The sequence below is a fragment of the Mycetomoellerius zeteki genome, unplaced genomic scaffold (assembly GCF_001594055.1).
Source record: "Mycetomoellerius zeteki isolate Tzet28-1 unplaced genomic scaffold, Tzet1.0 scaffold821, whole genome shotgun sequence".
Taxonomy (NCBI): Eukaryota; Metazoa; Arthropoda; class Insecta; order Hymenoptera; family Formicidae; genus Mycetomoellerius; species Mycetomoellerius zeteki.
Genome location: NW_017257853.1, coordinates 273,629 through 297,304, shown reverse-complemented (window position 1 = coordinate 297,304; position 23,676 = coordinate 273,629). Strand labels below are relative to the sequence as shown.

Here is a 23,676-nt window from a genome sequence, read left to right as displayed (position 1 = left end):
CGGATGAAAGTTAATTTAGAATTGATTTACAGGTACACGGACACCGATCAATACATCGCATCGTGGCTCGTTGCAGATTATCTTTATTAACCAAATAAATTACACAGGGTGTTTTATACACCATGTGATGAGACGTTCTATAATTAATTTTCGTCTTTCCCCAACGAGAATTTCATTACAGAGGTTTTTCCAAAAACTATTCAATATTCACCGTTTCAGCACTCCGTTAAGAAACGGGTGTGATATTCTCTGACAAAAAATTGAACGATAATTAAAAAAAATTCTTTAGCCTTTGTATCACGATATATATGAAAAATACAGAACATATGTTTTTCTCGCGATAAGCAAATCGAAAGAGGAACTTGAAATGTCAGAGTAACAGGAAACTATTTGCGTCGTACATGCACGCGGTTGATTATGAATTCCGTAACTGGAGTAACTAATTGTATGTGCATACGGCATTTAAATGTCGAAAGGATAAGCACGAGTATCGCGCTGCTTGAAAATATAATAAACCGTGAGTTACGGTCGCGGCTAAACTTTGTACAGTGAAACGCGAATGACGACGCGCGTAAACATAAGAATATTCTCTCCGTCTATCATAAATCGCAACTCACGAGTTATATAACCGACCGCGCTCGAATGTCGAAAGACTAACAATAAATTGTTCTCGCGACCGCGGTTGAATGTCGTTCTTATACATATTATCAAATCGCTCGGTTATAAATGTATAATTGCTCGAAGCCTTCGCTAATTGAATTTAATCTCAATCGGCTTTTTACGCCGATTTTTATGTCGTCGAATGATAATTGCTGATCCAAGACGGTTTTACGAAACTGGTCGGCGTAATGGACTTCGCGTGCAACATGCATGCGCGGTAATTGCATCCCGAGTGACGAGGTCGCGAAAGAGATCGTCGAGCGATCAACTCGCGTCGTATCTCTTGATTGCCTGCTATCTTGGGAAGAGAGGAACGCCAGTTATCGCTTTATAGAATATACTTGAAAGAACGTGGCGCGTACGATCTATATAACGATTACGAGAGTACGTCGACGTTTATACAGGGTACTTTCAACGTTAATGTTAACGGTGACTAAAGCAGAAAACATCGACTACTTCACGGCCCTTCTCATAAAAAGTGCTTTGAACGTGGCTTCGGTAATTGTTCGGTCGCTGCGAAGTGCGCAAAAAAATCTTTATGGTTTTATTTTCCGCCAACGGCGCGAGAAGGGGAAGCAGAGTCCCTCGTAAAAGCAAAGTCGAATCGTTATTTTCCGGAGGCCGACGATGACCCGCGGTCTTTAACACGACACTTATTATTAATAACGAATCCACACGCAAACCTGACACTAACTTTTTGATAACATCCGCTCCAGTACTTCTCGATTTATATAAAATTGAAATAAATGAGCCTCTCGAAAGCTAAATTAATTAACTCCACTTTTTAAAAATTTCTTAATTTTAATATTAAAAAAATACATAGTTACTTTAATTTCAATTTTGTTCTATTTTTTATTTTCAGAGAGTCCATTAAAGTTAATTGGCCTCAGAACTCAAAGATAATTTAAAATTCAATAAACAGCCGCGGAAGCATCATTATGCGCAAATAATTCTACGAGATTTTCGCGCGCTTGAACGGAAATTGTTCTCGATGTCTGGATTCACAATAATTATTCCAGCCTTGAATGTCAATTTCCTTTCAAAAGAGACCGGTCGTCATCCACCCATACCTACCATATATTCTCAAGACCTAATGAGTAATAATAAGAAGACAGTGCGAATGTATAATGTAATAATTTCGCTGGTGGAAAAAGTCGCTTGCGTGTCCAAGTAATTACTGAAAGAAAGCCCTCTTCGCATACGCCTCTCGGACGTAAGTAATGACTATCGGCGTGTAATTCCAGACCTGCGAGTCTCTCGTAAACCCCTTCTTTCAAAAAATAAACGAAAAAATAATCGGATCCATTATACCCTCCGTTTGACATCTATATGGATGTATTGGTAATAATCAGTCGGACCTTGAGGATTGATAGGATCATTTATATAGAATGAAACCGGGAATGTTGGAAGGTGAAGGGCGGTAAATGGCACCTCAAGGCGAAATACTAATAGCGGGGCCTGCGCACAGAAAATGAATCGATCTCAATTATCGCGGGAGATACATCGGAGAACTTAAAACGTTGCTGCGAGTAAATATATTTATCACTTGCTAGATCTGCACATTACATACGCACTCTTCTGTTTTTAATTTCCCATTGCGGGATATTACTTCGCCAAAGGATTAATCTCAATTCTCTTAATCTTCGTCCAAGTAACTGAGCGATAATCCTTTTAATGCGATCTAAAGATACTTACTCTAAATTTACTACGCGTGCACATATAAATATCCACGATACCGTACAGATCTCCCTCGCTCCAATAATTCATCTCGGTAGTCTTACGGTCTTCCTCCTGCAATAAAATCCGTAACAATGGCCTCCGACGTTTTTATCGTTTCGCTTAATAATGACAGTACGGCGAAGTTCCAACTGACACTAAACGTATAGTTTATTATATCGGGGATATTCATGAATCCGATAATTGTCTCGACCTTGGGACAGGCGGCACGATCACGCTCCACCGATAAAATTCATCGCATCGATCCGCGCGATTTCGACTCGTGTTACTTATTTAACAACCAGCACAATGGTCGGCAAACCGCAACGTACGTCCGGATTGGAAATAAACGACCCGCTAAATATTCCGGCTTGACATACACACCAGCTCAATAATTGCGGTGGCCTCGAAATACCTCGCGTATTTCTTCACTCTCGAATTGCAACGAGTATGGCCGATAAATTGAATAAAACGATACGACGTAGCACAAAATTCGTTTATCGAAATATGCAATCATTTTATGCATTACCGTATTATTTATGACGAGAAGTAATCAACAAAAAGAAATTAAATATGTATTATCTTTTGAAATATTAAGCTTCTACGTCAGATATAAAATTAGAAAAAAAAAGTATTTGTAATCTCAAGACATACATTAATAATAAAAAGAATTTCTCTCCAAATACAATAAGAAATCCAGCATTAAAAAAGAAAAATTGAAACAGCAAATTCTAAATCTATGTGTCTGAAGATATCTGTTATACGTCCTACGAAACGTATAACGTTTGTTCTGCAACCGTGCCACAACTCGAATAATCGCGTGACGATGTCCTGCATCACCAGTAAAAAGGACATTGCGTCCGCTCATGACTCTTCGGTGAATTTTATTAATACCCATATGTAGCGGACGAGGAATACTTTACGAATATCGTTACGAAGCCGCTTCGCGCGTGGAACCCCGAAGACGACGCGAGCAGTCAGTGCGAGGATGCTCGAATAAAGTATGACGGCATAAATATCGACGATGCATGTCCCGAGGAACGAGTGCAATTAGAGATACGAGAGGAGCCCGTTGAAGAAGCGGGAAAAAGAGAACGAAGCGAATTCTATATGAGCGAGTGATGGGGAGAGAGAGAGAGAGAGAGAGAGAGAGAGAGAAAGAAAGAGTTGGAGTGAGGAGAGTATCTCGAAGTCGTGACCCACGTCGCGATGGAGTTATCGGCTATGAACTGACGGGCGCGAAGGGTCGTCGCGTACCCCATTGCGGTGTGAATCTTGAAGACGTAAATTGATCAAGGGGAAAGGGGGGATCGTTTTATTACGAAGAGAGGAGAGCGGAGACGGCGCGATTTTGCGCGTACGGCACCAACAACTCCGTAGATACACCGCGATCTCCTCTTACTCGCAGGTTTTTTTTTGCGCGTGCACACACGCTTTATGTTACTCGTTCTTCTCCCTCGCCCACCCCCCGCTCCGTTGTCTCAGTAGCTTTTTTATTTTGCATTGCACAGCACGTGGACGACGAGAGAAGTCGAGACACCGCTGCACCTTCCTTCGTATCTCCGGCAAACCGTACCGAACCATGCCACTCTCTTGTCTTTCCCTCTTTCTCTTTTTTTTTCTGCATCTTTTCTCCATCGTGTCTTCTACATATAGAAATCTCGCGCGTTTGCGATCAGTGGTTCTCCATGAGTACGTATACACAGTGATCGCAATACACGACAATGATGATGTGAGCAACTATCAAACTATGAAAATTGAAATTTTATATAAATTTGAATGTAAATTTTACAAATTACTAGTAAATTCTAGCACATCTTATAGCGTTTAAAGTATGTATACACACCAAAAATGATAGATTTTACTTACAATTAGTTATAATGAATTGATGCCTTCAATTCAGTTCGAAATTCAAATTGATTTGCTGGTCAAGACTAATGGTGACATCGGAATATATATTCGTGCAAAAAAAAAAAAGAAGATGCTACTTTATACGCCATAAATAGTCGCGAGGGCGGACTCGCTTCCGGGCACCCACTGACTGCTGCCGCACGCATCGCTGAATTCGAGCTATGTTAGAACGTGCTAATAACAAGCCGATTCCACTCCACTGTGAATTCCGTCATTCTATTACACGGCGCACGCCTGCCTCTCCGGGGATTTATAGACCCAGCGAGCATTCCGATGCTGCCGTCACGCGTCGCAGAGTCTTCCTCAGCTGGCACATCTCTCCCCTCACTCTTCCTCTTGTCTTTCTCGCGTTTGCCTCATCATACCGGAAACCGATGGAGAAAGTCCACGAAATTGAAACCCGCAGATTAATTTCACAGAGCGCAAATCACGAAATTGACTTTGTTCCGGCATCAACCGGTACCAAAAGACAAAAACGATGACAACGAATAATTGAAACGTCAAATAGAAAAAGAAGCAGTAAAAAAACTGTTATTTTACCTCGTATAAAAAACTGTTATTTTACCTCACAGAATAATCACAACTCCATGAATGAATTATGGACACAATTGCAAAGTCATACTTTAAATGTAACTATAAATATATATGTGTGTGTGTGTGTGTGTATATAAAAGATTAAAGTTACAGACTTCGGCAAACAGAATGTGAGCACATTTGCACTGTGAAGGATCCGCAGGGCAATAGACGTTTATCCTGTACAGATCTCAAGCGGATCTCAAGGTCCGGGGGTCTACTACGTCGGACATTTCATTACCTCGTATTACACGGCAATAAGAGATAAACGCGCAACGCGACGCGTCGCGAAAAATAAAGAAAAGCCAAATGCGCTACAAATCAAACGGAAACGAAACGGAAACGTTTTGAGCGAGCAAATCGACATGGTGCATCGTGCGGAATTTACGATGCAAACGAGCGGCGTACAAATAATGTAGCTGTCAGGCAGGCAACACCAGTCGACGGTGTTGGGCCGAGTAACACAAACGCTCGAGCATTTGCATAATCGGAAACGATATGCATCGATAAACCGCGATCGTCAGCGGTGCGGTAATCGGCGGAGTACGGACTAGAAATTATCTGTGCTTAGCTACGATATCTCATTGAAATATGCTATAGCGAGAGGAAACGTACGTCCCTTCTAGAAATACAAAATACGTAATAAAACGTTGAATTTTGAAGATAATTCGTTTAAATATTTTAAAACGACCTTTCTATCTCTGTAATATTTCCATTACTTCTCGATACAATAAAAATTAAAAAAGCTATAAAATTTTTGTTATTACTCTAAATATAGTAGAGAATATACAATATGTCACCGTTTAAAACAGTTTAATCGCTTCGATTACATTATCCATAGGAAAGAAAAGTAAACGACGAGCAATGTAGAGATATACCTAATAGGTGACAAGTATTTGGGAAACTCCCCCTCTGCGTACGACTGTATTTTACCAGCAAAGAGCCATTATAATGACATTTAAACGCTGCACACCACGGATTGCATCGCCACTGGCATAAGCTTTCCTAACCGGATGATTTATTTGGCATGGCGTTGAGCCGGCGGCATCACGAAGAATTACGAGGGCGTGATGAATCTAATAAAATGCGCGTGCACTCTGCCCTCTAATTCGTGGAACGCTCTGCCAAGTATTCCCCGCGTTATGAAAAATTGCCGTCTAGTATCTCGGAAACGCGGCATCGCAAAATCTGCGCGCGATATAATAAATTTAATCGTGTGTATTAATGTATCTAATCTCATGTAGTTATGTCTCACTCGAAAAAACAAATATTACGACTTAAAAATTGTAATTGGCAGAAGTTAAAAAAATATTTTTTTTAAATAGACAAAATTTCATATACAAATCTCGTTAAAAAATATAAACATACGTAAAAAATTATCTTTGTTGTAACAATAGGTATCAGTCTTCATATATATATATATCTACGTTGAAAAAATATTAAATTTTAATAAATATTTGTTTGAATAGTTCTAAGTAAATAATGACTAAATATATATTTATTTAATATAAAAACTTCTAATTTGATTTTTATCATTTTTTTATTGAACAAATATTTATTCACTATAAGTAAATGTTTACTTGCTACTATTCAAAGAAATATTAAGTTTTTAGTAAATTTTTTTAGCGTAAGCAAACATTGTCAGCAATTCATTAAAGCAGCCTGTGAAAAATCGGAGAACTTTCCGATCTTGGTGTAGCAACGAAACAATATACTTTTTTCATGCGGTTGCATTCGTTGCCATCCACGACCCATCCATCCACATTTTTCATTTGATCTCGTTAAAAGCCTCGATGTAGCCGACCCACTGGCAATGGATCGCTCGCACGTACCGGCGTGCTGTAAGCTCTGCATAAATGCCGCGCGAGTCGGTGACCTTGAGTCACGCACGATGGAACAGCCGTTCGAGTAGTGGACGAAGGAACGAAAGCAAGGAACAGGGAGAAAAGAAGACACGGAGGAACGACGTGGAGGAAAGCGAGAGGTCGCGACCGAAAGACCGAGAAGGACGGCATGGAGAAGAGAACGAGGGAGAAAATCGTGCGGACGGCAAGAGAGGAATGAAGGCGAAAAGAAAGCTCTCTTGAAGCGAATCTTAACGTCCCAGCTCGCAAGAGCATATACTCGGAGCAAGGAGCACGCAGATATGTGCAACGCGTGCTCTCCAGTTCATCCTCTCACTTCTCGCTCGATGTATTTACGAGCGCTGGGGGAAGCAGGCGGATTGCACGCACCAAGTCGCGAATACTCACACCACGCCTAGAGTTCTAGATGTACTAGTATTACACTAGAGTAGCAAAGATCCCATTTTATCTAATAACATTACATTAAAGAATTACTAAGCTTATTTATTTATTGGGTCATTTACTAAGCTTATTATTTACTACTTACTTATTGGACGATAGATCATCAGGTTAAAAATAGAGGTCGAAATAGCCAATAGGAAAGTTATCAGCATTAGGGTCAGATAAAAGGATTGCGCTACTTTGGTACATCTAGAACACTACGCTGCGCCGCGCAGAACCCGCATTTCGTTGTACCACGCGATGTAGAACAGTGGATGCATCCACGCTCTCTATCGCGATTTGGCATTTATTCGTTTCGCGAAGAAACAAAGCTCCAGTTACGCTTGACCGATGTCGCGAAACGTCCGTGTCTTCAGTCTGGCATCTTCAACATGAAAGCGTTCGCGTATTTTAAATCAAGGTAGGATGGCTTCGCCCTTGAATAATAGACGAGTCGTTCAACGACGTAAGCTCTGTCGAAGGACTGTTACTTTCAACATTCTTCTGCTTGTGGCACGAGACTGTATTTACACGCCTGCACGTGACACCGCGCTCTCGTAACGAGACAAGTGTGAGACCGGTTGGTTCTTCTTCTAGCTGGTTCCCATCCGGTCTCCCTTCGAAATCGAGAGTCGATTGGTTCGCGCGCAAAACCAGTCGCGGAGAAGAAAAAGATGAGATGGATTCAAAGAGGAGAACGGGAAATCCTATCTCCCTTAGCTGTCGAGGGAATTTACAGCGAATCATGTTTTCCCGCAGTAATTCTCTCCCGCGATCGCTTAATGTGAACGTTAAGCGCACGATTCCTAATCCGGGATAATGCCTATTGTTATACCTAGTATTTATCCGTCCACTCGAAGCCGAGATCGATTTCAGGAGTCGACCAATTGAAACCGATTGAATTAAACAATAATGCTTCGTCCTCGTTATCGTTCCTATCGTCCTCGTATACGTATTCGTATTTCAACGAATTGTACCTGTTCTATTCGATTAGTATCGATTAATTGTACAAATCCTTGACTCTTTCATTAAATTCATCAATTTCGAATTGATAATTCTGAGCGATTTTTAAAAGTCCACTGTTATAAATCCCTAAAAATAAAAAAAAACTTAAATTAACATTACAACGCTCATTATTCCTACACTTCATTCTTCACTTTCTTATTTCATTATTTCTAGAAATGTTAATATATTTCTACCTTTTTTTAAATAAATTCAGTTATCATGAAACACGTCGTCATAAGAATGTACTCTTGTCAGTAAGACTTTAATATCACCGACAGAGCTGATTAATAAAACTGCCGGGATGAGTAATAAAGCGTATCTCAAAGATATGATTTAACAATGAGTATTATCCGCGCGTTAACTTGAATAAAGGGTAGAAACTGAAAGGTATAATGCAGAGAAGTTAACGCAGTGGCTCGTATCCCCGTCTACGCTTTTATATATACGTAGAGCGCGGACCATGCTCTTTCCCGCGGCAATGTGCTTTCAAGAGCACTTAACAGCATCCACGTTGAGTGCTCGGGTTCTAATCCGAGATTGCTGAATACCTTCTGCTAATTGAATGCACAGCTCATCACGATTAAACTTACCAGGGTGGCATACGCTCGACGTTTCAAACGGATTCATGGCTTTCGCTCGAAAATCAAGAATTCGCTCGATGAATAAGTCTTAATGAACTACTCTTCCGCGGCGATATAAATTCCTACAGGTACAGATACTGGACTTTTAATCCTAATTATACGCGTATCACGCCCAAAAACTTCGTGAAGAGCAATAAATAATAAATATTCGATGTGTATTGAGAATCAAGAGAGAAAATTACTACGGACCTCACGCGTGGAGAATAAATTATTCGGGACACGATCTTAGGCAGTCCAACGGTGAGAACGAATTTCGAAGACCCTTTTTTGGGAGGCCCGCCGTAGAGAATCGTATCAAATCGTATTCGAAGCGGGTTGACGTCTCGGAAAAGGTCGGTTGAAAAATTAAATGCCTGCTTCCACATAAATTTACCATTTCGCGGCACGATTTATCGAGACTGTACATAATAAATGTTGACCGAAGGGAAGCAATCGGGATCGAACGTAGAGATCAGAGGAGCAGGGTTTATCCTTTCCAATCTGAGTAACCTTTTTGTAATATTTGAATTGGACGCAAAAAGGTTTTCAATCTCTTTGCGAGAGAGAGGCGCAAAATGAAGTCAATTTCAATGTTAAGTCTTCGAGACTTATCAGCAACAGCGAGCCAATCGCTCAGAGATATTTGCAGCGATTCAATAGCGTCATGAATCATTCGATACGAGTGAGCTTCGATGCTTGGCTACCCACGGAAATTCACGATGAGCAGCTTATTCGATTGACCGCCGCGAGGTAATAGTTTTTCTTCTCGCAACGCTCGTCGATTTCTGAGCGCTTTATAAGCAAGCCATGCGATTTCACAGCGATTCGATCAATTGATCACGCTATCTGCAATCAGATTTGATTCTTCGTGTGCGGTAAAGCCCTGTTTTACCAGTTAACTTGGATGTATAGATTTCATAGTTGATATTTACAAGAAAATCTTATATACACACGCACGCACGTTAATCAATATACTTTATATTTATGAGATAAAATAATTTACTATGTGCAATTGGAAACTAGTTTCAATGGTCAGATAATCGCACGTTTTTAAGGAAATTTGCGCGTCGTTTTATATCAAGTCTTAACGAGTTAATTAAGCGTAACTACAAGTTGTTGCTGTGTCTAGTCTTACTTGTAATATAAACAGCGAGAGAAAGTTTATTTGATCAAAGCTGAAAGTGACGTCGACTTGTAACCGGTCCGCGATCGCCTATCGGTTACATGGTGGCAAGCGCACGTGCGAATTAAAGAGGCGAGTTGAGCGCCACTACGACGGCATTCCACGATGTGCTGTTAGCCCGTTGCACCCGCGAACCTCGTGGTGCATGTACGCTCTGGACATCGTACATGCACGTAATACATGTGCCTCGCATTCATCATATTATTACGTGTTAATAAAATCGATGCTTTTCATCACGCTCGTTACATCGCACACACGATAGTGATGACGCGTTCGCGAACGAGTTCGGTGTAACGAGAGATTGTCAAATGATGCTCAAAACCGCATAACGTGACGCTTTATTTTGTAAAAATAGGATCATGTATGTCACGGCGGTAATCGCACGTAATTAGAAGAGCAAGAACGATTACACTTCTCACGTAAGAGGATCTAATTTATAATTCTTTTCATAGCTGGTCGTCTACGAGATTTTTTCTCAGCAGCTTTTCGGCTCAAGCTTCTCAATTCAAAACAGATCTCGCGCATAGAGTGTATTATGTACATACTCTCGTGTACATTTGCCGGGTCTCGAAGCGACACGACTTCGAATCCGATAGTCACTACGGCGACAGTGAATTGCCGCCGAATAAGATTCCTTGCATGGATATCGACGAGCGGAAACGATTTGCCTGCCGGGCAAAGAACTCCCTTTGCTCGGCAGGAAAATCGATTACCGCGTTTTTCTTCTCCCCGGGGCTGTTTCAGAGTTTCCCTACGGCAGATTGGTGTCGAGTTCTGTCGCACATAAATAGATAAGGAACTAGTACGTTATTCTCGAGCAATGCTTCGACCACTGTAGCAACGACAATGGGGAGGAAAGACGAAAGAGAACAAGGATCCGCGTTCCTTCCTGCATACTAAGTGCCTGGGAGCGAGCACCCAGATACTCGTGCCGACTCTCGAGTGGATTCAACGCGTTTCTTAAGTGCCGATACGTCGATCAAAGCTGCCAAAAATGTCTAACGTCGACATTGTTCCGCGTGATACCGACATAGGAATTATTACAGTTCGGAATCCAGTTGAATAACAATAGAAATATATTTAAAATAAAACATGACAATTGAGAGAGAGAATAAATTAAATAATAAAATTAAATACTTATTGAAACAACTATAAAACTAAGCGCGTGAGTTTGATTTTTATTCACTGACCTATTTTCTTATAACATACTTCTTGTATGTATGTTGCTATTGTAAATACATGAGAGTTTTATATAGAATGCACTGGAACAAAAGATCTTCAGTACATGCACATTGCATCAACAGATTTTTAATAAAAGCACCAGTTTATAAGGACGCAGCGAGGAATGTACAAACACCGCGCTTCCATTGTTTTCCTGATGCATACAAAAATTTTCCAATAAAATCGAAAGCCAATCTGGCGTCCAATTCCACTACGAAGCAATAACTCGCAGACAAACTTAATTTTCTGTATCTGTAGAATTGAAAATTAAACTTATTGTCATATCAATATTGATCTCCTCGGCTTTAGTATAATAAAAGAAAGATTGTTATAAAAAAAGACTTTATGTGTGTGACTTCATTGATCTGTCAAAAATGTAACAAGTTTGCAAATCGGTTAAAATTCCATCTTTACTGAGAAACATATCTGGTTGGATTAATTAGAGTTCTGGTTGAAAATAGACGAATCAGAATTTTCTGGTTAAATCTACGAAAATTCTAATTGCTTTTAGCTGGAATTCTAATTGATATAATTAGAATTTTCTAATTCCATTTTCACCTAGACGTTTTTCTCTTATGTCTTTGTAGATATGGTTTTTACATATACATATGTAAAATCAATCGTTACGTATAGCATAATATATAAATACGTTTCATGTTTTATTTTGATCCTGCTAATTATCCGTATTTGGAGCTTGACAGCAATAAATAATGCGCGCAGAAAAGTGTCAATGGATTTTTCGAAACAAACATGGTGGAAAGTCGTACCGCCCTGTTAGGAAACTGTCCAGACTGCAATTTCTCGCGAGATAACAAATGTAATAACATGGTTTCTCACATAGATATCTACTTTTACAAAAGTGGATACAGTCGGATATATTTGCGAAGTGTATCAGCTCAGTGCACGCGTCTGCGTACCGGCATAGACGAACAAATGTAATTTAACCGAATAGAATTTCATACAGGGGATGAACCCCCGACTAACCTGTAGCGCATCGTTATACGCGATACGTGCAGAGATCGTCTCTCTACGGGCACAGAGAAACGCCGGTTCCTGTCGTCGCGCGAGAGATTAATTTCGCACGCCGGTGCAGCCTGACACCGTGCTAATATCACGTAAATGGGATCACAATGGCGGACCGCAGTTTCCAATCATGTCGCTCGCGCCAGCCGCGTGTACATCCGAGTAATCGTTACCTCGGCGCTACATATATATACACGCTCGCCAGACCACGTCGATATAATTAAGACGCGACTTGCACTGCGCACGAAATTAGTCTTCCAGAATCAGCTATGGCATTGTCGCAGCTCGGGGTCTTCGCGAGGAAGCGATGGGATCACCATGATGGGAATATTGCGCGATAAAATCACCAATAAAGTGATGTTATTAAAAATAAAACTGATATCATGGTAATATAATCGTGATATTACACATAAAAAACGTTCTGGTATATAATTGAAAATTGGATTCCATTTAAAAAATTTATAAAAATTCAGATAAAAAATGTTATTTCGTAAACGCGTTTTTTACTTTGTTATTAATGAGAAATATCTAAATATAATATTATTATAAGATAATTCAGTTTTTAAAATTAAACAAATTATTTATGAAAGAATAATTCTGAACCTAAAAATGAATATATTCAATGTATTATGATATAGAATTATCTTCTTCATAAATAATTTGCGTAAATAAAAAGAAATTAAAACGGATGTTACAAGTTGAGTAACATTAAAAAAAGCACTATAAAATATCGTCAATATCAATATTAAGATAATTATGTCAATATGTTTACTAATAATATATTTAATATTCGGTATTTTTCTTCTTGATTGTCAAATTCATCATCGTCAAATTCGTCGTTGAAAAATGTTTCAATATAATACCTTTCCCCCGGTGTAATAATCGCTCAGTTCATTACGGGAACTCGATTCGTCAGTGTTTCTGAGCAAGCGAAAAGCATCTTGGTAATGTGCGCGCTTATTCCGCGGGAGAAAAACGATCTCGGGGAGAGATACATTGGTGCGGCGGCCGTCGAATGATAATGCCTAAGTGGCAAATTGCACGGCGGCAAAAGGGCCAATTTCACTTCTCCGCGGGAATCTTGAAAGTACGAGAAGCAGGTTAATTGCGAGGTCGTCGTCGGGAGAAGAGGAGAAGAAGAGAACGGAGCCACTTTGTATCATCCGTACATCTACCGACCGCTAACACTTCGTTTCCACTTGCATCGCAGCCAAACTGCGCGAATATAATTCTTCGCCTGTGTATTCCGTAAGTCTCGATCGTTTGCCGATCATGAAGATCGTGCAAATTGCCACGGTAATCGCCTCTTACCATTACCGATATATAGCCGGTATGTTTGCCTCCTCGCGTGCAGAGTTCGCAGTGGCGAAACTTGATTTTTGGCGATGAGTTAGTTCAAGATATATTTTGACTCATCAAACTGCTAAATCTTCTGCACGCAATACATTTACTTTATAATCTGAAAGACGTTAAAGACGTGAAATTACAAAGAATTTAGAAAATCGAACGTAAATATCTTATTCTTTCGACCTCACACATTTTACGTAAAATTGATAATGATTTGTTAAATAAAAAACTTAATAATGCACAAAATTCTAAAGACTTTTTCTTGCAATGTATATTTTTTTCGCGCATGCGAGAGGACTTTAATTACGCGATGAAATTCAGCGGCAAACGAAACTAATTGGATAACGAGCGGTTTTATGCGACAGGATAATAAAAATAATTTCGAAGCTTTAATAAAAATCATCCTGCGATGCCGAGGTTGCAGATCTGAAATTATGTAGATTCGATCAGGTCGCGTCGATACTGGGCGAGATGAGGCCGCGCGTAAAGTCGGCGGAGTGCTTTTATTATTCATCGCTCTCGTCGAGAAAAGCCCGAGGCGATCGAGGACAAAGCGAATATCCGTGGCATTTTTCTACGCTTCGGCTGTCAAGCTGCGAAATGGAGGAGGAGATCCGTTTGGTACGAAACACGCTCTTATTGAACTTCAGATTTTTCTCCGGGAAAGGCCAGCGGGTCGAAGGGAAGTGAAACGTCACACGAACGGTAAACAGCCTCTTATTGCAGTCTAGTTCTGACTGAGAGAGATAAATAACATTCTTATTGGATCTTACGTTGGCTAAGAATATCTGAAGATTTACGTGCGAGAAAAATATCTGATGCCAATCGTAATATCTAAATGACGCCACGGAGTTTATTTCTTCTTATAATTCAATCGAGCTATTTTTTGAGATGTGATTATTATAATTCAATCTATATCTGTGCTCACATCAAAAAGGCAAGCGAACATTTCTTAAATCACAAGATTGTTTTTTCCTCCTTCCTGAGGCAAAGAGATACGATGACGTCAACGAGGAAACGTAACTAAAGCGACTGACAAGCAAGGACAAGTGAGTCGAATAATAGATGTTCGTATAAGAAATGAAAAAGCATTGATTAGGCTGTTTTTCATTAACGTGAGAATTGGTTGACGTCAAAAACAAAAAGAAGAAGAAAGAAAGAGACTGCGTGACATACGCAACAAAAAAATACGAATGACATAATATTCACTCAATTCTTAAGCGTGGCATAATTCCTTATCAGTTTATAATCTAGGTTACGTAAAAGATCAAATGTTCACTGGAAATGTTTAACTCGCATACATTCGAAATATTTAATCTACGATCAGACATGTACTTTTTGCGAGTATTTTCGCATGAAATGATCGCAATGAAAAATTTACATGATAATTGTTGTAAAGGCTCTCGATGTTGAGTTGACAAAATAAAAACAGAAGAGACTAACAGCACAGATATTGGAATGATGAAATTCTTCGTATCAAATATATATTTACTTGAAATTAGTTCTCTAATGGAATGTTTCGAAAAATTCACAATAAAGAAGAATAATTAAGTGGAATATTGTATTTATTGAACGAGAATATTTGCAATAAAAGAGATACTGCAGAAATATATTGATAAACAGAACGAAATGACTAATCAATATTTAAGCAAATAAAATTATATGTTGATGTTTCATAGAAATACTCGTACAATTCTATTGATAAAAAAATTCTATGACTGTTTAATTTGATTAATGAGTTCATCGCTGGAACAATAATTATAATGATCAGCGATGGATCATAATTAATAGTCGAATACGGAAGATGATTGCGCGGTTTGATTCGATGAGCTTTTTAGAAAAATAAAAATAAAACGGATGTGCGTGGTAGAAAATTATGGAGCAGCATGCGATTGACAGAATCGAATTTTGAAACTGGTCTACAGTGGAGGAACCGGACGAATTCTCATTAGCAAGATGCATCGTACGATACGGGCGAGCTGCAATGGGGATCCGGTAAATCAATCGAATAGTAATTAACTGGCGCGGGTAACTCTCTGACTGGCGCGAGTTTGAGTTTCGTAGCAATGATACGATACAAACGAGATCCATACAGCCATGCCGGACGATTTCAGCGAAATATTTGCGTAGCTACATTTCCGGATTACCATCACCCGGTTGGTATAATTGCCCGCCATTAACGAGACATTAATTACATTAGCAGACGCAATGGGTCGACGTATATTACGTAAAAACGCGATTTAACTCTGGGATACACGAAAAGTAAAATATAGACTCGACGTATCGAAACATTAATAAAATGAGTTAAATTAAAAAAGTTCCTCGATACATTTAAATTCGTCCGTAATGTTTTATCGCAAGTCTTCTTGCAAAATTATGCATTCAAATTAAATCATTATACAAAAAGTAATCAATCTTATATTTCTTATTATATAGCATTACGTACATATAAATACAATATTATGAATTTTAATATTTAAAACATTTCTTGATGCATTATTAATCGTAATTGATGATTAAATATTAATTTAGAGAGATTTACACTCTTATGTAATTTCTATTGCTAACAATGCTAATGAAGCATCTGATAGATTTGATGACAAATAACTTTTGTACCTCGAACATTGCAAATCGCTTTTTATTTAAAAATTTTCGCACGACGAATGAAATTTTTTGTTATGTAATGCGAAAAACGTTTATTTGTGGAAAAATATGAGTCGAAAAATATTGTGATTTTTTTCAAAAGGTTTGCGACGGTTGAAAAACGATATTTGCATTAAAATAATACAAAAAATAACACGAAAAGTGTGTACGTATGTGCGTCACGAATGAAAAAGAGACTAAAGTCCGTCCTGTCAAAATAAAAGCGCGAGCAAAATATTCGTGATTATTCTTTAGCGTTAGAACGAGTTCGTGTTTAATCTTGCTGAACCCATAGCGACGAAGCGTTACTAACGGCCAATAATTGCCCCCATGACTATGTGAATTGACGCATATCCGCCTGCGACTCGTGCCCTCGCGATGAAAACACGAGAGGCGAGATTCGGTTGCAGATAATATTCCGCGCGTAAGCAAGTAATTTCATTATCTAAATGCTGATTGCTGGCGAAAGTTTAATGCGGCGTAACCACTAACATTACCGCGTTTGCCAATGGAATTTAATCTTTTCCACGGCAAGGGTATGTCGTTATCCCGTTACATGAGAGCGCGTTTTCCACGACTCTGATGCTCTTAAGTGCTTGTGTCTCGTTTATCTAATCATCTCACTCGAGTAGTACTTATAAAAAGTTCAAATAATAATTTTCTTGGGGTAGAAAGTGACGAAATATTGCGTCAAAAACCTATATAATTATTTAGTGATTGATAATAAATGAAATATTTATTAATAAAATATAATGTATTAAGTATCTCATTTTGTTATAAAAAACAAAAGATTTTAATTAATTTAAGAAGTTAATTTCTCACAAAACCGACTAAGTTAGAATTATGAAAATTTATAACTAATATATGTATATAATTAATATTTCATAATCTGATCGAAGTTTCAAAAATATTAAAAGTTTATTAAAAATTGATCGAACATGAATTTTATTTTTACGTATGCCTTCACTTTGCGTATATCTTGTATATCTTGTATATCGCTATCGATGTCGGTTACGTTCATGTGCAAATCGACGAAGCGGAATGTCAAGTTCAACATACTGGAATTCGAGACGCGTAAGACAGAACACAGATATCGCTTTGTAATGCAACGTCAAGGAGCGTGACCCAAGCTTAAGACGCGGGATCACGAATGGAAAGGCAAACCAGCTTCTGTAGTCAACTCTGTGAAGCGGCTTCACTCTAATACCACATTCAGACCTGTTCTCCGGCGCTCAGTAAATCGTTCTAATATGTATTCAGAGCGGTTTTGAATGGAGAATCTATTTCAACGCGATTATAACCAGCCCATGCTTTCAATATACGTCGTACGGAACTGGCATTAAGGATTTCACCGCATCCGTGAACTCTGAGAATTTCGCCACGCTTAATAAGGATCCTCCGTTAGCAATGAAGAGATATCCGATCAAACGTTAATCATCACTGTATCGCAACAACATCGAATGTTGTATTCATCGTGCACAGTAATCGGCAAAACAATCAATATTTGAGTGCTATTAAATATAATGTACGAGACATCTTCTATATGCGGATCTCTAAATATCTAATATTATCTGCACAGCATTAAAACCGAATGAAGTCCAAAATGAGCGATACATGGCAAAGTTGAAGAGAATGTTAAATACAGTTATGAGATATACATCTTCTCTTTCCGAGCAAACAAAGGGATGAAAATTCCTACCGAGAAGACTAATCGCGTAATGTGTTATGAAAAGAAAGAATATGAAAATAGAAGAAGGCAAGGGCTCGAGAGAAAGTCAGACGGTAATAACGATGTGGTAATCCTCTGATCCTACTTGGGATTTCATTGTCTTACTCTACTACATTACCCTCAAAATTTTTTCCACGTGTATGTGCATTTGCGTACCACCCGTAGCGTTTCATATCTCTCAACGAAAAAGAAAGATTGCTCTTACCTGTAACACAAAGAAAGAAATGTTTTAAATGTATGAATGTCCGGTTCAAGCAGCATGATCTCTTTTCATATTTTTATATATTTCATAATCGATTAAGAGAATAATATTTTAGTCGCAGTGGATCTTGGTGCTTAATAACATAGATATGTCATTTTCAATAAAATTGATTTAAGAAGATACAAACTTATAAGTATAATTAGAAAGATATGATTAGAAAAGTGCAGAACGCGATAAAAAAATAAAAATGTTTTTTACTCTTTTTGTACATTTCAAGTAAACGTTTCAATCACTTCAACATAACATTAGTCGCAGTTTGAATTCCATAGAATGTTCTCAAGATAAATAGTTTCCTTTATATCTCACAGGGGTCGCGTAATGAGGACAGGAAAGTATAATTATCGGAATAGCTGGGCGCTAAATTGACACGCGTTCAAATTATCATCAAACGAAGGTCGAGCATCCCGCAGAGTGATCTTATTGTTAGTGTACCCTCTTCATTTACAGGCCTCCGCCCACCCGCCTTCCTCTTTCTGGCAATTAATCTTCGCTCAATTGCTACAGTTAATTAATGACGTCGTGCACGAGCGCGAAACCCTCTACCACGCCACTTAGCTTATTGTCTTTCCGGTGAAATTATTCGGCAGCCATGAATCACTTCCTCCACACCCGTATTACCCCCACTGCTATTATTAAGGCGGCTTAATGATGGGATGATTAAACTGATTAAGTTGGGTAGTTTATCGAACTTTGAGGCACGCTCGAACTTTAGACATTAGGAAAAATATCGTTTAATCTATTAAAACACCTCGTTAAAGCTAACAGTATTTTACAGAAATTAATAAACTATAACAACTATCAACAATATAAGGTTTCAATCGATGAAGTAAAACGGAAGGAAAGTTTTTCTTATATTATACATGAAACTCTCTCGGCTCTCTAATTTTTATAAACTTTTCCATAATAATTCGCAGTTGTTGATATGGAAAGTTAAAGGTTATGTCGAGAGAGGGAGAGAGAGAGAGAGAGAGAGAGAGATGAGGCACTAAGCGCAGTGCAACTCGTTACGCCGTAAATATGTAAATGATTAAGTCGCGAAACTCGCCACGGTTTACCTGGATTTTTTTCTAATTAAGCTCCCCCTTTCAGCAGCGGCGCATAAGAGGCGGCCCGCTTACATCGCGTCTCACGCGAAATTAACCGCGCTCCAGGGACTAAACTAATTTGTCCATAATCGAATATTCCGCGGTATATCGTGCAAGTTTAATTAAATGCGGACTGACCGGATGAGCCGACGCGCACCCCGCCCACCTATTTGCTCTCTTCTTGTGTGTGCTCGTATCGGCGAGCGAAATGCAATAGGCTCGACGCTCGCAAACGGCGATAATTAATACGGGAAATTTTTATGTTGTACGACCAATTATGCGCCGTGATAATACGTAATAAATGTATGTGTGTTTGATATCGCATTATCCGCGTGCGAGCCGTTGATGAAAATTATGATGTGTAGTATGCGCACAGTATGTTCAGATAATAACCAAAGGAATGTTCTTTAACAATAAGAGAATACAAAGAGAGAGAGAGAGAGAGAGAGAGAGAGAGAGAATGCACGTGGTATACGAGATACAGAAAATCGCTGGAATAAAATCGTAAGCTTTTGCAAAAAAAAAAAACAGAAAAATAGCAAGAAGAGAACATCACATTATTAATTAAAGTTAATTATTCGTAGGCAATTAGCACGCTGTTAATCGACATTCCAGCGTCTTAACGGTAATTTGCGTGGCGCGGACGTATAAACGGCAAGGAGAGACGGCTGTTAACGCGTCGACAGAAATTACAGAGACAGGCGCGTATACAGCAATGCGCAGATACGTCCTGATAAAGTCAACTGCGGAGTAGTCCAATCGACGATAAGCACACCGACGTGTAAACTGTGGGTATGTGTTTAACTCATACGCGTGATCATCGCCGAGCGAATTGGTCGCCGGAAGAACGTTGGGGTTTCTCCTCCGTTCGTCCATCTATCCATCCATCCATCTATCCATCCAGCCAGCCATCTCGTACACACGTACGTCCATCCATCCATCCATCCGTTCGGCCGTCTATCAGTCTATTCGGCCTTCACTATGGCGATTCTACCTCCACCACCATAGAGGCGCCGTACTCCCAGCACAATTTCCACCGATAATTAGATCACTACCATCGTGTTTCGCCGCGATATATGCAGTGAAATTTATCGTTCAAGCGGATAATGATCGCCGACAAAGCTGGCCGCTTGTCAGGAATTAAATTTACTTGAAACGGAAACAATACAGGCATGTGGTTCGCGCGATTTAAAGTGATTGAAAATATCATCTAAAAATCGTTTCCATACACATTTCATATTAATTAAATGTGGCAGTTTGTAAGACTTTACAATTCTAAGTAAAAAAAAATATAGATACTGCAAAGTGATATATACAAATAGTGTTCAGTTAAGAAATCCATGTTACGATGTAAGCGCTTGTAATCTGCAATGTATAGTACTTATAAATCAGAACTAGTACCTCGGCAAAATGTACGTACACGCGAACGGAGTAAAAAGAAGAGAAGTCGAATATGTACGCTGCGGAGTTGTTAAATCGATTTATCGGAAATAAAGTCTCAAACGTGGCAATTTCGTCCACTTGACCATGAACCAGGAAATTAAATGATCGATCGATAAATTCATTAATCCCTGCCACCGCTGGTTGGAACATTGTCTTTCTTACTGCTCCTCTCACGTCGATTTGTGCAATTTGCACCGTTGCGATCATTATATTGCCGCATTCGAAATAATCATCCAAAGCGACCGTGAAGGCATTCTCCCAAGGTCGAGCTGCTGCAATTTCCTTCGAAACAGGACAAGGAGTGAAAGCTCGAGTTAATACCTACTGTAAAAAGCCGCTGGATATGTTCATTACAGCTCCGCGACAATGTCGGTTTTACGCCTCCCGAATGCGAGAGAAATTACGAGATACAACGGGATATCATCAGACTTCGTACTGTACTCCGAGCGGCGAATTTCCCTTTCGGCATAAAGTTCGCGAGCAAACGCGCTCGAGGCTGATTCGCGCGAGTCTCGGCGAAAATTTACGGGACAATACCGCTGGGAGTATCGCGAAAATAGGAACGAAACAATTTGCGGTGACTGAGAATATCGTAGGAAATTTGCTGGTAAGATACGATGTACCTTGTAATGCATAAACAATGAGTCATGGTGCTGAATGCGTTTGCTAATGGTTCCGTCGCAATATCCGTGCGCAATCGCTGTACTGTGAGACAAATCACGTGAAGGAATGTAAGACTTTGTCAGAGAAATAATAGTTCCTTCGAATATTTCATTTCTTACAGCTTTTCACTGATATCGTTCGTACGATTCATGACAATATTCTACGATCGAACGAAGAACATATACATAAAAATGCGAAATCAATTTCTTCGAGTCAACCTCCTCCCCAGGGCACAATGTATTTGCTCGATCGCGGATGAAACCGCGTGAGTCTCCGTGCTTTCTCCCTCAGGCTCTCTTCTCACCTGCAACGGCAAAAAGGCGAGGCAGCGTTGCATCGTTAAATTGGCGCATCGAAAACAATCGAGCCATTCCTCGAGGAACGAAACGGAGAGGAAGGAGGAGAACAAAAACAAGAGGAGCAATAGAACGAGTAGGTGAGCGAGAGCAGGCGGGCACAGCGAGTGCAAGACTCACCGAGGCCGTCTCGTTGCGCTTTATAGCCGCTCTTGACCACGAGAGGAGAAAAACGTCTCAGGGCCGACCGGTCCTTCGCTCTTCCCTCCCCGTCCGCTCTTCGGCCCTCCGCCGAACGGCCGCTTACCCTCCTCCTCTTCTTGAATGAGCATTTATTATCAAGCAAGACGGTGTGGCAGCTTGCCAGGACGCGCACTTGATCTTACACCGCGCCTTGTAAAACACCACTTCTATATACGACTGAAAAGCAATTTAATTCCCTCGTTTCTCTATTCTCGCGAATCGCCATTCTCATCCCCCCCCCTCTCTCTCTCTCTCTCTCTCATCGTTCGCTTCCTAATCTCCGCGCCTCGTATCCGAACCCACGCACCCTCCGGCCACCCTCTATCCGACGGGTATTATTAATCTCGCTCGTACAATGTAACATTGTGCGCGGGTATCGTTCAATTAATTCGAAATGTGTGTACGCGAACACCAGATTGGAAACCGAGAGCCGATGAGAATACACGAAGGGCAGCGGTATACTAAGAGGGTGACGAAGGGACCAAGGCGCCCAAGAGAATCAAAATGTCGATACAAGTTGAATAAAGATAAAATAAGTCACACTCATTAAACATAAAAAAACAAATTTACTTGCAAAAGTAATGTATCTTTTTTCCTACGTATTTAATTATTTGCAGAGAATGCGACGAAAGTACTAGACACTTTCAATTCATTGAGATGAGTGATATACAATGCAGTTTTAAATGCGAAAAATAAACGAAAGGATCGTGGAGATCCGGGAGTTCACGGCTCGGAAGAGTTCCATTCTAATATTTGTATTGAACGAGTTGAATTGGAAATTTGTGTAAATCACTACTGCCAAGTGCTAGCAAACGGTGCATTTAGATACGGCAGGGATTCTGTAGAGTACGATCAATTTATATTCGCAATGACTTTGCATGCGTTACAATTGAATGCGAAGTATCAAAAGCTCGCCTATCGGAAACCGATCTGAATGGTGATTAATAATAGATTACGAAATAATTTAATAGGATTGTCGAGGAAAATGAAAATGCAAAAACAGATTAATCTAACTACTATTATTCAAGCTTCAAATAAACTTCAATTGAGTATAAAAATTGGAGATAAAAATATATACTGATTTTTATTATCCAATCAATCTCATAAAATGCAAAACACATGAATTAATAAAGATATTTTAAAAATAAATACATGTGATATTATAAAATAATTTTTTAAAGAAATAACTTGGACTATTTTGACCTAAAATTAATATGTAATTATTTTACTCTCGAAAGAATAAGATTTATATTTTATAATTTCATAAATACAATACATATAGATATGGTTACTTTTATTAATAGTATCCGACTCTTTTGTGCTATTTACGTATCACTTCCATTTAAGGAAAAAAGGATATTGAGAGTTATATCATCCAATCTATATATACCCAGTTAAATACAGTTCAATCGCTTCTCGAGCACAGATCTCAGCGGCACGTGACGAGAGCTCAACATGTTCACAAAGCAACATTGCGCGCCGTCGAGGCGTTTAAAGTGCCATTAGCTGCACGCTGCCAGGGATCAGAGAAGGGGTGAAGAACGGGGTGGCCCGGGCCAGAGGGAACGCAACCCCGAACGCCGAATTCAAGATACGGCCCGTTTGCGCGACGGGGCGGAAATCTCTCGGGGGATGATGTAAGCGCAGTGCGGTATTTCCGGTACAACGAACTAGTCAAATATACAAACATATTGAAATATTCTGCCGCGTCTCGCAGTCCGCGAATAATGCCAGTCGTACCGGCGACTTCATTCCGATACGCATACAG

At 39.5% G+C, this 23,676-nt stretch overlaps 1 protein-coding gene across 1 annotated transcript in view; it reads right to left on the bottom strand.

Annotated features, from left to right (window-relative positions):
- LOC108729970 (mucin-17) overlaps positions 1-17,244 on the bottom strand; it is a 39,967-nt gene extending 22,723 nt beyond the window's left edge. Inside the window, exon 1 of the mRNA XM_018459383.1 lies at positions 17,143-17,244. Coding sequence (XP_018314885.1) covers positions 17,143-17,244 — 102 coding nt within the window. The remainder of the gene's footprint in view (positions 1-17,142) is intronic.
- Positions 17,245-23,676: the final 6,432 nt, after the last annotated feature.